Raw genomic sequence first — 14,109 nt, 5'->3', positions numbered from 1 at the left:
TTAAAAGGGCAAAACAAAAGACTATTCTAAAAGTTCAAGACTATTCTAATATATTTTAACAGTTGATCTTCAAAAGTTCTTGGACTAACAACTGGTTGATGGTAAACAAGTAAAATTACTTAGCATCTTTCTTTTATGCATTTAATTGTGTTTACCCAATAAATGCGTCCTTGCTAAATCGAAATCGAGTTTTTATTTGCAAAACTGCATTCCCTCTAGAGATTCAAACTATGTCCACTGCAGCAAACGCTATGGTGTAGTTGTTATATGTTATACCGGCTACTCATATACTTAACCACACTCAAATACAAATATTTTTGATATAAAATATATATACGGTGGCTCTTGACGTGCCATCCTAGCTTCACTAGTAATTATATTTTCTAGTGTCTTGCGTGAGAATTGAACTTAGGGGACGTTTAGTTCAAATTTATCAATCAGAATGATAATGAGTTTGATTATGGAGTCAATGGGAATGGGAATCAGGATTGCATTATCAGCATTTAGTTCAAAATCTGGAATGAATATGATTATAATTGATGATGTTTGTTTCGAATCAACATTACTAATGAGAATCAAATAAATTTTCAATTTTACCCTTATTACTTAATATATTAAAAAATATTTAAATATATATATATATATATTAGAGTTCAAGAATATTAATTATAATTAGTGGCAGTTAATCCAGATTATTTTGGTTTCCACCCGCAAGCTCACACGACTGGATTCTCCTTCCACGTTAGGTACATGTCCGACGTCTCCCCCTCCGCCGGCAACAGCGACCATCCCGGCCGGTACCGCTTCAGCAACGCCTTCAAGTCATCGATGACGTCGTCGCTGACGCCGAACGTCTCGAAGCCGCACCGCTCCAACCGTCGGCACCACTGCCTCCCTCTCTCCCTTCGCTCACCGTCCACCACTGCGTCTGCGCCGCCCTCGAACGCTAGCAGTCCGACGAGGCTCCAGAAGCACTCCCTCTCCAGAGCAAGCCGCTAGTTGCACGTCGTCGGGAAGCTCTCCTCCAGCATCTCGAAATAGGAGCCGTAGAACCGCAGGCACTCCTCGAAGGACTCCATGAACTTGCCTGCGGCGCCGAAGTCCGCCTCGTCCTCCACTGGTCAATACCCTCAGCCGCAGCGCCGCCGCAGCCCGTAGGAACGAGTCCCGCGAATCCCCGCACCCGACTCTCTGAAGAGAGCTGACGCAGTTCACCGCGACGGCCTCCCCTTCGCGGAGCTCGAGCTTCTCGGGGCGCAGCGCGTTAGCGAGGTGCGACAGCGCGGGGGCGGCGATAGCCCGGAACTTGAGCGGCACGCCCATAAGCCACGCGAACTTCTCGATGCGCGCTCCGATCTCGGCCACGACGCCAGCGGCAGTGGAGGAGACGACGGTGAGCCGGACGCGCGGGGCGTCTGCGTCGGCGCGCGAGGCGAGGGCCTCGAGGAGCGTGGGCCACTAGGTGCAGAAGGTGTTGCTGACGTCGACGATATATGTGGAGAGCAGGCTCGCCGTCGAGGGCTTGGAGGAGGGCGCCGTTGGCGGCGACGTGGCCGAAAGTGGACCACGGAGCAGCCTCCTGGAACTTGAGGGCGAGGCAGCGGGTGGAGGCGAAGGAGACGGTGTGTTCGGCGACGGCGAGGGAGGTGTTGTAGCAGTGGTCGCCGGAGGCTGTGGCTCAGCAGAAGAGGGCCTGCAGGAAGGCATAGGCGAGGCGCTGCTCGCAGTCGCCGTAGGGGGAGGCGAGCTCGTTGAGCATCCAGAGGAGGCGGTGCAGGTTAGAAGAGTCCTTGTCTGCGAAGGCGCGGGCGCAGTGGCGGAGGAGGTCGGCGGCCCACGGCTTGGCAGGCTCAACGGATAATAAAGGATCGAGGTCGAGTTGGCGAGCGAACGTGATCGGAGGTGGGGCGTTCGGCGAGGTGGCGGTGTTCGACGAGGTGGAGGCGTTCGGCGAGGTGGCGACGTTCAGCGTCGAGCGACGTTGGCGTCGTTCAAGAATAGGTTGCAATGAGGAGAGGAGGAGAAAAATGCGATGGGAAATTAGGTTAAGGGTATTTTTGGTATTAATGAGAAATTGTGATTGCTGCAAATACATGAATGAGTGATTGAAGGGGTGGGACACCGGAATAAACCATTACCCACTAATAAGGAATCATTCCCTCATTTATATTCCCATTGTTGTAATCCAAACATTAACATTGATTGCTATTCTCATTTCTTACTTCTATTCCCTTAAACCAAACGCCCCCTTAGTTGTTTAGGAATGCACTCTACTTCTTACCATCATACCAAACTCTAGGGGCTACTATTAAAAAGAAATTTTAATTGATTAATTAACCAAGCATAATCTTTATATTTTCTCTCACATATATCCTAATTTTGCTGGCGACTGTCGATGATGTTGCCTATGCAGCGTTTAATTCTTTGCCAGATGATGATTTCCATGCCATTTTCACAATCGATCAAATCAAAGAAGCTGCTACTAAAGTGAGGGCATTGACTTGGTAACATGATGATCTATGCTGTGGTTCAAAGTTCAAGGATTCAAAGGCTTTTCATCGTGAACTTAAAAAGTCAACCAAACCAAAGCTTGTTTGAGGTCAAGCACAACCATCAACAATTAGTCAAAATTCTCACAATATCTATACTTGATATTGTTGTATTCTCCAACCTGTTTATGTAATATTCAAGTTCAGTGAATGTTTAGATATGTTGTGGAACCCACAGTGAACATGCTAAAAACACTACAATTTAATGCGAAAATTTACGGTCGATGCTTAATCCAAAACTAGTATTTAGCCAATTTGGAACCCTAGCATCAAGATTTATCACACACATGTATTTCTGCTTCAAGCCACTGCTTTTGTTCTGCATCTTAACCTAGTTAGGCATATACACACACAGGTAGGTAGCTCAGAGACGAGAGCACAAGTTGAACTACATGTTAGTCTTTGCTCTGCGTCTTAACCTAGTTAGGCGACGAGAGCTGTTGAACCTGCATCGCCAAACACATTCACTAACATGCCCGTTACGATCATAAATGTGCCTCACCGCATCTTCTTCCTGGCTACATTGGTTAGACTTATCCAACTGCATTGCCCTGCTCAATGATGCAGTCACTGGAGCTGAAACTTCTTAACTTCCACAATTTCTACAGGCGGGACAACCCTTGGTGAATCAATATCAGTCCACTACTGGTTAGATTCCCGAACAATAGATATGTGATTCTGCTTAGGAATTGTTTCGGCAACACCTACCTTAATAAACATGGACCACAAGTGATGTACATAGTCTTCTCCAATGGAAAAATAAAACTCATCTAGAATGATGCAAGTTATGGTAAAATGTATGCTTATGCTTGATGATGAATTGATGATACCTCTGAAGCAACGACCACCATGAATTGAAATGCATGAGGAAGAGAAAGGTAAGTGGCAAAATACACATTAAAGGATAAGATCCCGACTATATTTGGTCTATTATATGCAATTTACCCTCCACAACTTGAATCCTTGATATCGAGGCCAAAGTTTACCCCAGGATCCCCTTCTAATTAGCAAAATGTCCATCGATCAGGAAAATCCATATGTGAATTTGTGGATGTATCCTTCTCTTTTCTCTCTAGATCTTTCATCTAAATAATTAGACTTTAAAAGTTAAATTTAACGAAGGCTCCGTTCATCTAAATAAGCCGCCGATAAAATTCTCCGACGAAGCTCCGGCCAACAATTGGCTGCGGTGAGCAAGTCTGGTAAGGCTCATGATCAACAATAACGAAGGGAGAGACAAAAGCAACTATGAAAAAAAAAAGGATTTTTGATGATAGAATCAATTGTATTTTTGGGAGAAATGGTGAAAATAGGTTCTTGTTTCTTGCAATTTAGCGATAAATAGTAATTCATTCATCTAATAAGGAGAGGTAATAAAGCGCCGCACCTCGCCAAGGAACGTGGTGCCCGCCGGCCGGTCCTTGGGTGGCACGTACCCACTCGCGTCGTCCTCTGTGTAGGATACAAGCCCTCTTTCTCCGCATCTCCGCCACAGGTCGTCCCCGATGCTCGGATGAGCGAAGTAGGCCTCCGCGGTAACAGCCCCAGGCGCATCCTCTCCTTCCTCAGAGTCACGGGCCTCGTCGCCATCGGCCCCTGGAGTGAAGGGGACGACGACGAGAGGGATCCGATCGTAGTGGCCGCGGGTCGTGCCCTCGAGTTCGTCGAGGCGGGAGAGGCCACGGGAGGAGACAGCGTAGAGCTCCCCGTCGACGCGACGGCCAAATCCGGGGAGGCGGAGGAGAAAGGGGATGGAAAGGGGACCGATGACGAGGGGGAAGCGGCGAGCGGTTCGGGCGAAGGTGAGGAAGGAGGCGTCGCCAGCGGCGGCGAGGTCGGCCAAGAGGGAGTGGTTGGGGAAGCGGCGCTTGAGGGTGCCGTAGACGAACACGAGAGCCGTCCGATCCAGATCCATCGTCTCTCGTCCTATCGAATCGATAAAGGGCAAAAAAAACCTGTCTACCCTCTAAACAAATCTAGCAATGCTACTTATGTCCCCGGATACAAAATTATTATAAGAGCGGATGTTAAATGAATATTATAATATTTATTTAATATTTTTTTTATTATGAATGGATATTATAATATTCACTCACAAAAGAGAGGAGAAAAGATGTTTAAAGGTTTGAACGCTCCTTTTCTCTTAATTTTTTAATATTTTTTTTTCTTTTTAAAATTATAAATTTTTTAATATTATTTAAAAAACTAATAAAATGGATGAATAAGTGGATGATGAGACCCATAAATAATGAGTGTTAATGTTAAAAGGGATATGAGTAAAAAGATATATTATTATAATGAGTATTTGACAATGATCCTCGTATTTTTTGATGAGATAGTGAATGTTATAATGAATTAGTGTTGCGGGTGCTTAAGAAGTTGGTAGGACATTTCTTCCTATGGTTCAATTCTTATGCGAGGCATTTTTATGGTGATAACATCACATCAGGAGCGGTTCTATTTAAAAAATAATAAATTTAATTAACTTTATTTACTACTCCAGGAGTGATTGTATTTAGATGTAATTGGTGGAGGAAATAGAAGATCGTAATCAGGTTATAAAAATTGAAAAAATAATAATAATACTTATAATATGCAAATGAATCTGAATGATGTTCAAATTCAATAAATTGTATTTATATTCATTCAATATTCAAAAATATATTAGTAAATAATTTATAAATAAGATGATACATTAGTATAACCAAAGTTAATAAATAATTTATATGGTTGATAGACTATACTATTTGATTAGTGATTGGATTGGTTAAATTTCTTTGTTGGATTAGTCTAAGATTACAATGAATAAATCATGATTGCCCTTTAATTTATAATTTTTCATATTAAATGTTTAATTATTTAGCTCATCAACGTGAGGTCTAAGAAGAGCAATCATCCAATTCGAGGTTTGCTTGACAATGAGATTTCAAAGGAGGCAGAGGCGACAACTAGCATAGGAGAAGGAGGATAGGAGGAGGAGGAGGTTCCCTGTCATAAATAGCCTCTTGCTTGCTCATCTAAACAATCATTTTTCTATGTCTATCAGTATTTCATTATCTAAACCAATTCCACAAGTTAGACCAGCTCATGTTAATTGAGACAACTTGCTTTTCTATACCCAATGCTTATCTCATCATGCTCCTCTTATATGAGTTTACTCCAATTAACTTTGACTTCCCATTTCTATTTCTTCGTTTTATACTTAAAAAAACAATAGATCAACGAACGGGCCTTCACAAGTTCAGTTTGAATAGCAGTTCTTTTAAAGTGAAAAAAAAAAAAGAGATAAATGATTGATGGGTGGATAGGGAAGTCTACATTTGACAGGGCCAAGTTAGAAGTAAGTTAATAAGTCAAAAGTTAAGTAGTCTTTTGCTCGAGTTGCTCTAGCTTCTTGTCTTTTAGAAAATGTCGTGTATTTCTTTTTCTTTTTTCTTTGTAGTGTATTTTTTTATAGTACCTTATCTCTTAGATGCATTGAGTCCATCGACTTCTTTTCAATGTTATCCTTATCGTTAGCTACGTCTTTCGCTCGACTTCTTATGTTTCTAAGTTCCTACACACTTATACACAAATATTAAATACAACAAAACCTAACTTAACCTAGTTAACCATATCAAAACTAATCTGGAGTACTTACACCCATTATCTAGATCATATAACTTAAATAAAGGTTCATTGTATTGGTGCAATCGACCTTCAAGGTTTTAATGTCCGACAAATATGTTTAAGTATATTTAATAGAGTTTGATCATGGAAAGTCCTAGTTGTAAGCTAGGCAAGGGAAATCTCGGTATATCGTGAAAGTCGGGTGGATAGGTCTGGAGGACCTGATCCTTGGATAGCCGAATACTGAGGGAAGGGAAATCTTGGTAGATCGTGGAAGCCAGGTGGATAGTGTAAGGGATCGGTGGTCGGCTTGAAGGGAGGTTGGATAGACGGTGTCCCCAAATCGATTGATCTTCCTACACTTGTTAGTATGCGCAGCGGAATATACAAAACAAACAAGCTAAAAGAAATTAAACTAAAGACAAGAAGGAATGCAAACCAAGCTACACGATCATTTACGTGGTTCGGAGATAAAGCTCCTACTTCACGGCGTGTCCTTGAGGTGGATAATCCCTATTCGTCAGTGGATTACGCCCTGGAAGACCTCTGGCTAGCTCACGTAGCTCCTTGTGAGTGGAGAAACCTCACCACAACTCTCACCAAGGACTCTTTACAAGCTAAGCACAGGTAGACTACTAATAGAGATTAACCACCTCTATTTCGTAAACTATAACCAAGCTCCCAAGCTTTGGTTATATAGGTCGCGGGTTGAAAACCCCGCCTACCAGTCGACTGCCAAAACATGCAGTTGACTGCCCTCTGTACAAATTCGACCGTTACATCCCAACGACTCGATACCAGTCGACTGCTAAAACTTGCAGTCGACTGGTGCAGTCGACTGCCAAAACATGCAGTCGACTGACCCACACTGACCGAACGAACATAACCATTCTGTTCGCACCCAGTCGATTGCGCGGTTGACTGCTAAAACATGTAGTCGACTGTTACAGTAGCGCTACAATACGCTACAGTGACGCTATAGTAAAACCCTAAAACTAGGATTTTACTCCGAGTACAATCTCTCATGCACTCGTACTCTCACCCTTATGACTCACTTGATGCTTCTTTGCAGCCTTGACCTCTTGCCTTCAAGCCTACTTCCTTTGGCTCTCATCCCTCGGATGCATTCAAGCCCGCGGCTAGTCCCAATGCCATCATTCGCGTATGCCTCGAAGTCGCTTCCCTCGACCCTTGTCCTCGCTGCCTTGTCCACGGTCCCTCGGATGCTCCATTCTTCACCGGACCCGAAGCTATCAACCTGAGTCACATGTGTATCATATAAACCTGCACAACTCAAATACACATATCAAATACAAGGGTGAACCTAACTTAAACTCTTTGCCCAAACACCAAAACACATGGTCGCACGGACCATTGAGATTGCTCCAACAGATAGGTCTGGAGGACCTGATCCCTGGGTAGTCGAATACTGAGGCAAGGAAAATCTCGGTAGATCGTGGAAGCCAGGTGGATAGGTCTGGAAGACCTGATCCCCTGGGTAGCCGAATACTGAGTCTTGGTGAAAGAAGCCAGGTGGAGAAAATCCTAGGGGGAGATAACCTTAGGTAACGAGAAATCTTCGAGGAGTGAATTCCAAGCAAGGTTAATCGAATGGTTTTCGGTTGACCGCGCGCGGTTGACCGAACCAGCGAATCTTGGTGATTCTAAGTTTAGTTTTACTATAGCATTTTGTATTACTATTATTACTGCTAGCTAATGTAATATTGCAGGAAGGGTCTTAGTGAATCAAGTGATCAGACACTAAGCAGAGAAAGTCCAAACAAGTCTGGAGGACCAATGTTTGGTAAGTAAGTTGAGGTAAGCAACTGGAGGAGCAACAGTGAGGTCGAGTTCCTGAAGGGACAACCTAAGGTCGCTGATCTAACTGAAGAAACCGGGAAGGTTTCTAAGTTAAGATTAAGACAGGTTCTAATGTCTAATATTACTTATGCATTATATATTATTGTGCTAATCTTTGTGTTGCAGGGATATTTTGTCTAACACTATTTTGTAGGTTCGACCGGATCGGTCAACCGAACGCAGGGATCAGTTGACCGAACCAGTGTGACTCAGCACAGTTCAATCAGTAATGATCAGCAAGGAAATTACACTGATCGGTCTACTGAACCAGAGGATTAGTCGACCGAACGATCAATCATTAAAGGCACAATAAATGCGAATCTCGGCAAATCTCGACGAACAGGGAAGGAGCATGTTCGGTCGATTGAACAAAAGGATCGGTCGACCGAACCCTTAATGATCATTAATTGTCGATGATCGAATCAGCATTGAATCTCATCCAAGAAGGAAGGGAGCTGGTTCGGTCGACCGAACCTAAGGATCGGTCGACTGAACATCGACGATTCTTATAAAAAGAAGCTCGAGGTTTGAGGCTGTGTAACGCTTTTTGATTGACTCAAAGTTCTCCTCTACGTAAGCTACTCATGCTACAAGTCTTCTACAACTCTTCAAGCTACTCCGTTCGGAAGTACCGACCAAGCTTCAACTTCTATATTTGTCGGTATATTATTTTAGCTTGCATTGTATTCATTTATTAGTAAGATAGTAGGTTGTTACTATCTTGCTCATCTGTGCGCACTGCCTCTTTCCGAGGTTTTCGGAAAGAAGAGTTATAGTGGATTGCTCATTGGTGCGGTCAAGGATCGTGGGCCTTGGAGTAAGAGTCGACCTAGACTTCGAACCAAGTAATCGAACGAGTCTCTTTTTACTTTCTGTTACACGACTTTGTTTTAATCTCTTAAAAGAAAAGTTTTTTTTAAAAGCACGATATTCACCCCCCCCCCCTCTATCGCATTCATCTGATCCAACACATTGCCCTTTATTTCACCTCTCTTAGGAAAATCATTCTCCAGAAATTTTACATTTCATGATTTAATCTCAGTAATGCTTCCATTATCTTGTTCATCAATAAATACATAACCCTTAGAATGCTTAGAGTATCTAATAAAAATATATTTCTTTCCTTGAGGATCCAACTTTCTATATTTACTTGTAGAATCATAAATATAAGTAGTTGATCCTCAAGGTCTAAGGTTACTTAGGTCCAGTTTCCTACCAGTCCAAAGTGTAAGTACCCCAAGTTTGTTTTGATATGATCAATCAAGTTAAGTTAGATACTATATTTTTGATGCCTTGTATCTAAGTATGTAAGGACTTTGGAACATAAGAAGTCAAGTAGAAGATGTAGCAAGTAAGAAGGATGACACAGGAAACGAGTTGAGGAGCTTGGTTTATCCAAAAGACGAGGAGCTATGAAAGAGTACACCGTGGATGAGAAGAATGTGTACGACACTTTTGAGGGATGAAAACCTAGGGAGGAAAGTTGCTTGAGGAGAAGGTCGGAGTTGGGTTCAAGTGAGCTCAACTTTGGATGGTCAGAGGATCACCCAAGCGATCGAACAAAGTCATCATCAAAAGTTGACTTTGTCTAGGCGCTAGGACTAGACCTAACCACGGTTCAGAACCGACGGTTCGACGGTTCGAAACCCCCGGTTCGACGGTTCCAGGCAAGTCGACCCTTAACCTTAACCGCCCAAGACGGTTACGGTTCACGGTTCGGTTCACGGTTCGTCACGGTTCAAGATTAATATGTTAAAAAAAATTAAAAATTAAACATTAAACATTAAAAATTAGAAATTAAAATTTATTGAAAAAGGGCTTGCACTTATTTAAGTTGTCTACGTATCCCTTTAGGGGAATTAAAGCTCATGTAGTTCTTTTACATTTTTATCCTTTTACATTTTCATTCACTTCCATTTCCTGTTCCTGTCGTATTTGTTCCTTCAGTATCAAAATCTTCAACTTCATCATCTAAAAGTTGCATTCCTTGGATTCTTTTCTCCGCTTTGGTCCAATCGTCCAGTAATGTTTGGGCTTCCAATGAGTCGGGAGACAAAGTTGATCGTCGTTCATCTAATATGTTGCCGTCGGCACTGAACGTCTGCTCCACAACAACAATTGACACTCGATCACGGAGAGAACAGGAAAGCTTTGGGCCTTCTGTGACTACCACTTTAAGATATCGAAGTTTTCGCTATCTGCTTCATTAAAATCAAAAGAAGTCGTAAAATAATTCTCAAGTTCCTGTGTGGAACTTGAGGATCCTCGTGGACGTTTTGTCTGTTCTTTTAATAAGAGTTGTGCTTTTGTAAGTTTTAAATTACTACTAGTAGTTTGTTGTATTTCAGAAATATTAATTTGTGTTCCATATTTTGCATAATATTGATTATAAATATCATATAAATAAATTCTAACATTATATATAATATTAACTGGATCAGGGGAAGAAGAATCTTTAATTGGAATTAAAGCGTCATAATATAAAGTTAACATTTCTTGTAAAACTTCTAATGTAAATCTAGGATCTAAAGCAAATGCAATTAAATAAATTTCAGGAATTAAATAAAAATATTTTTCCCATTTAGTTTTCATAGCTAAGATGCAAGGAGATAAAGATTCATTATTAATATGTTCATTTAAAACTAATACTATATTAGAAAAATTTTCTAAAACTAATTGAGCAGTGGGATAATAAACACCGGAAAGTTACGTTGTTCGGTTGCATCATTAAATACTTTTAAAATTTCACAAATACTACTACAAATATTCCATTGTTGTGAAAATAAATATATATTAGTATTAGTGTTTTGTGCAAAAAATGAACATAATAATTCTTTATATTGAAATGAATCTTGTAATAATTGGTATGTTGAATTCCAACGTGTTGGTACATCACGTGAAAATTTTTTAGGTCTCATTTCATTAATTTTACAAAACCTACCCCATTGTTTCATTATAGATGGATGAGACCATTAATAAGAAATTACAATTCTAATTGGTTTAATATAACTTTCTAAAATTTTTAAACCATCTTGAACACATAAATTTAAAACATGGCATACACAACGAATATGAAAAAATAAACCTCCAATAATAGGTTGACAAATAAATTTTAGATCATCTATACAAATAGTATTGGAACAAGCATTATCTAATGATATTGAAAATATTTTATGAGTTAAACCATATTCTTCTAAAATTAAACATAATAATTGTGCGATATTATGAGCATTATGTGATTCATCAAAAACTCTATAAGCTAATAATATTTTTTGGAGGTTCCAAGAGTTATCGATCCAATGGCAAGTCACACTCATATACGAATGTGTTTGCCAATGATCACTCCAAATATCAGAACATAAAGAAACTTTATTATCTAATTTACTAAATTCATCAATTAAATTCTTTTTTCCTTGTTTTACTAATTTTTTTAAATTGTACGAGTAAGTGTAGTCTGATCTGGTGGTAAGGTCGGGGGACCCCCTCTGGAGGGGAGTCAACGCCACGTGGAGGTCAAAAGTCAAAAGGGGCCAGCACGAGGCCCGGCCGATCGGAAAAGGGGTGGGTCGACTGGCCGAACGGGTCAGTACAGAAACAAAGACAACCCGACGGGGAGTCGGATTTCCAACGCTCATAGTAAACAGGGTCGCCGAGCCGAGCAGGAAGCCCGCTCGGCCAAGGCGTAAAGCAGCAATGATGTGAAGGAACAGTCTCAGCTGAGCACGCGAGGGAGTGGAAGCTTGCCGGTCAGACCGATATCCACGCCCGGTCGGACCGATACCTGCCGAGCGGATGGACGCTCGGCTCGGGGAAAAAGAGACAAGGACAAGGATAAGGGGACATTGAGGAACATCTTCTAACAACAGGCATGTTCGACGACCAGGCCATACGCAGAATCCGACGATGGAAGGTTCTAATGTCCCATCAGAGACGTGCTCGAACTGTAGCAGTATGGTATCAGGCAAGCTCCTCTGACAAGCTCATACTGAGGTATGGTAAAAGGACACGTGTTCGCCTCGGTATGTATGCATAAGCCTCTTCGCAACTCTATATAAGAGCTCTCAAACTTCGCTGGAGGTACGCAATCACGCGATCTCTAATATTGGAAGCCACTTCATAGTTTCCTCTTGCCTGACTTGAGCGTCGGAGGGTCGTCGCTGGGAACCCCTTCCCGGCTCGACTTCTTTACAGGTTCGCCGGAGCTCCATACGGTCAGTCAGAGATCCACGTCACCAGTTCGGAGAGCGCCACGTGCCCAGCGTCCATCGATTCAACGTTCGGACAGGATCAAATTGGCGCCGTCTGTGGGAACGCACCTGCATCTGAGCGGAAGAGATGGACGAAGCTGGACGACCGCACACCGTGATGCTCTCCCAGGAGGAGCTCGACGCTCTCATCGAGGCAAGAGCAGCTAAGCTCGTGGAGCAACAAGCAGATGGAGCAACAAGCGACGTCAGCGTCAGGTGGCCGAGCGGAAGCACCGCCTGCCACGGTTGCATTTCATCGGGCCCTATTCTGTACGCCCCCTAAAGCCGCACCAGCTAACCGTGATCGAGGATCTTCATCCGACGAGGCGCCCAGGCGAGACAACAGAAAAGGCAAGTCTCCCCGAACGGACGCCTCCCCCGAGCGGATCAACCGACAGTTTTCAGAGGCCATCCTGCGGGACCCTCTGCCAAAGCATTATGTGCCCCCGGCGATCGGGGAATACAATGGAACCACTGACCCGGACGGCCATCTGGGTAAGTTCGACAACACAGCTACCCTACATCAATACACAGATGGAGTAAAGTGCCGGGTGTTCCTTACCACCCTCTCGGGATCGGCGCAACGGTGGTTTCGGAGGTTGTCGGACGGATCCATTACCAGCTTCAAGGAGTTCCGCACGACCTTTCTCCACCATTTTGTAAGCAGTTGGCGTTGCTAGAAGACTAGTGTCAGTTTATTCGCCATCAAACAAGAGCCCAGGGAGTCGCTCCGAGCTTACATCCAGCGATTCAACCAGGTGGCCATGGATATTCCAACAGCCACCTCAGAAACAATGATGAATGCATTCACGCAAGGCCTCGTGGATGGTGATTTCTTCCGTTCACTTATTCGAAAGCCGCCCCGAGACTATGATCATATGTTGCACCAGGCCAATGAGTACATTAATGTGGAGGAAGCCCAGGCGGCCCGAAGAAAAAAAGTTTCTTCTGAGCGGCTAGCCCCTGCCGAGTGGAAGCCTGTCACTCGCCAGGAGCCGCCCAGAGGACCGCGTGCCGAGGCATTCCGCTCTCACCACGCGAGGTCTCATGTCGTCCAAGAGGTAGCTGCCGAGCGGCCCAAACCAAAGAAGAAGCCATCGTCGATCGCCATCATCCGACAGGCGACAGCGACAATCTGAAGCCGATCGGCGAATCGGCGACAGGCGACAACGACAGTCTCCCGAGCGGCATCATCCTCTGAGGCACGAGGACAATCCCCGGATGTCTAAGGAGCGGCCTAGGCCGTCCGCACGGGAGGAAGAAAATAGGAGCAACACGTCCCGAGGCGAAATCAATATCATCGCTAGCGGACCGACCGGAGGTGACTCCAACAGAGCAAGGAAGGTGAGTGTAAGGCAGCTCCAGATCCATGCGGTCGGCTGCAGTCAAGAACGGGCGAGCGAGCCCGAAATCAGCTTCGGGCCCAGGGACCTTGAGGGAGTCGAAGTGCTACATGACGACGCCCTCATTATCAAAGCGGTAATAGCTAATTATACTATTCACCGCATTTTCATTGATACAGGCAGTTCGGTCAACATCATATTCAAAAAGGCTTTCGACCAACTGCAAATCGATCGAGCCGAGTTGTTGCCCATGACAACCCCCCTCTACGGGTTTACGAGCAATGAAGTTCTACCGGTCGGGCAAGTCCGACTGGCTATTTCAATGGGAGAAGAGCCGCTCAGAAGGACGCGGACCGCCAACTTCGTCGTGGTCGACTCTCCCTCAACATACAATGTTATCCTGGGGCGACCGGCGCTCAGTGAGTTCCGAGCGACCATCTCCACCTTCTACCAGAAAATCAAGTTCCCGGTTGAAGATAAAGTTGGAGAAGTGCGAGGAGA

The 14,109-nt window shown here is 43.7% G+C and overlaps 1 protein-coding gene and 1 pseudogene across 3 annotated transcripts; both read right to left on the bottom strand.

Moving 5' to 3' along the window:
- Nucleotides 1–692: 692 nt before the first annotated feature.
- Nucleotides 693–2,095, bottom strand: LOC121978217 (annotated as a pseudogene).
- A 969-nt stretch (nt 2,096–3,064) lies between these two features.
- LOC121974974 (putative gamma-glutamylcyclotransferase At3g02910) lies at nt 3,065–4,523 on the bottom strand. 3 transcript variants are annotated; one of them, XM_042526285.1, is made up of 2 exons: nt 3,937–4,523; nt 3,065–3,253 (listed from the first exon to the last, which is right to left on the bottom strand). In XM_042526285.1, the coding sequence occupies exons 1-2, from the start codon at nt 4,462–4,464 to the stop codon at nt 3,152–3,154; spliced, it is 630 nt and encodes a 209-aa protein (XP_042382219.1). In that variant the 5' UTR covers nt 4,465–4,523; the 3' UTR covers nt 3,065–3,151. The 3 variants fall into 3 exon arrangements, with proteins under 3 accessions (XP_042382219.1, XP_042382220.1, XP_042382221.1); XM_042526286.1 differs by having other exon boundaries at nt 3,065–3,257; nt 3,937–4,521; XM_042526287.1 differs by lacking the exon at nt 3,065–3,253 and having other exon boundaries at nt 3,814–4,517.
- Between the last annotated feature and the right edge of the window lie 9,586 nt (nt 4,524–14,109).

Source organism: Zingiber officinale, chromosome 4B (assembly GCF_018446385.1).
Source record: "Zingiber officinale cultivar Zhangliang chromosome 4B, Zo_v1.1, whole genome shotgun sequence".
NCBI lineage: Eukaryota > Viridiplantae > Streptophyta > Magnoliopsida > Zingiberales > Zingiberaceae > Zingiber > Zingiber officinale.
Note: the sequence above shows the minus strand (reverse complement) of the source record. Positions and strands in the feature narration are given on the sequence as shown.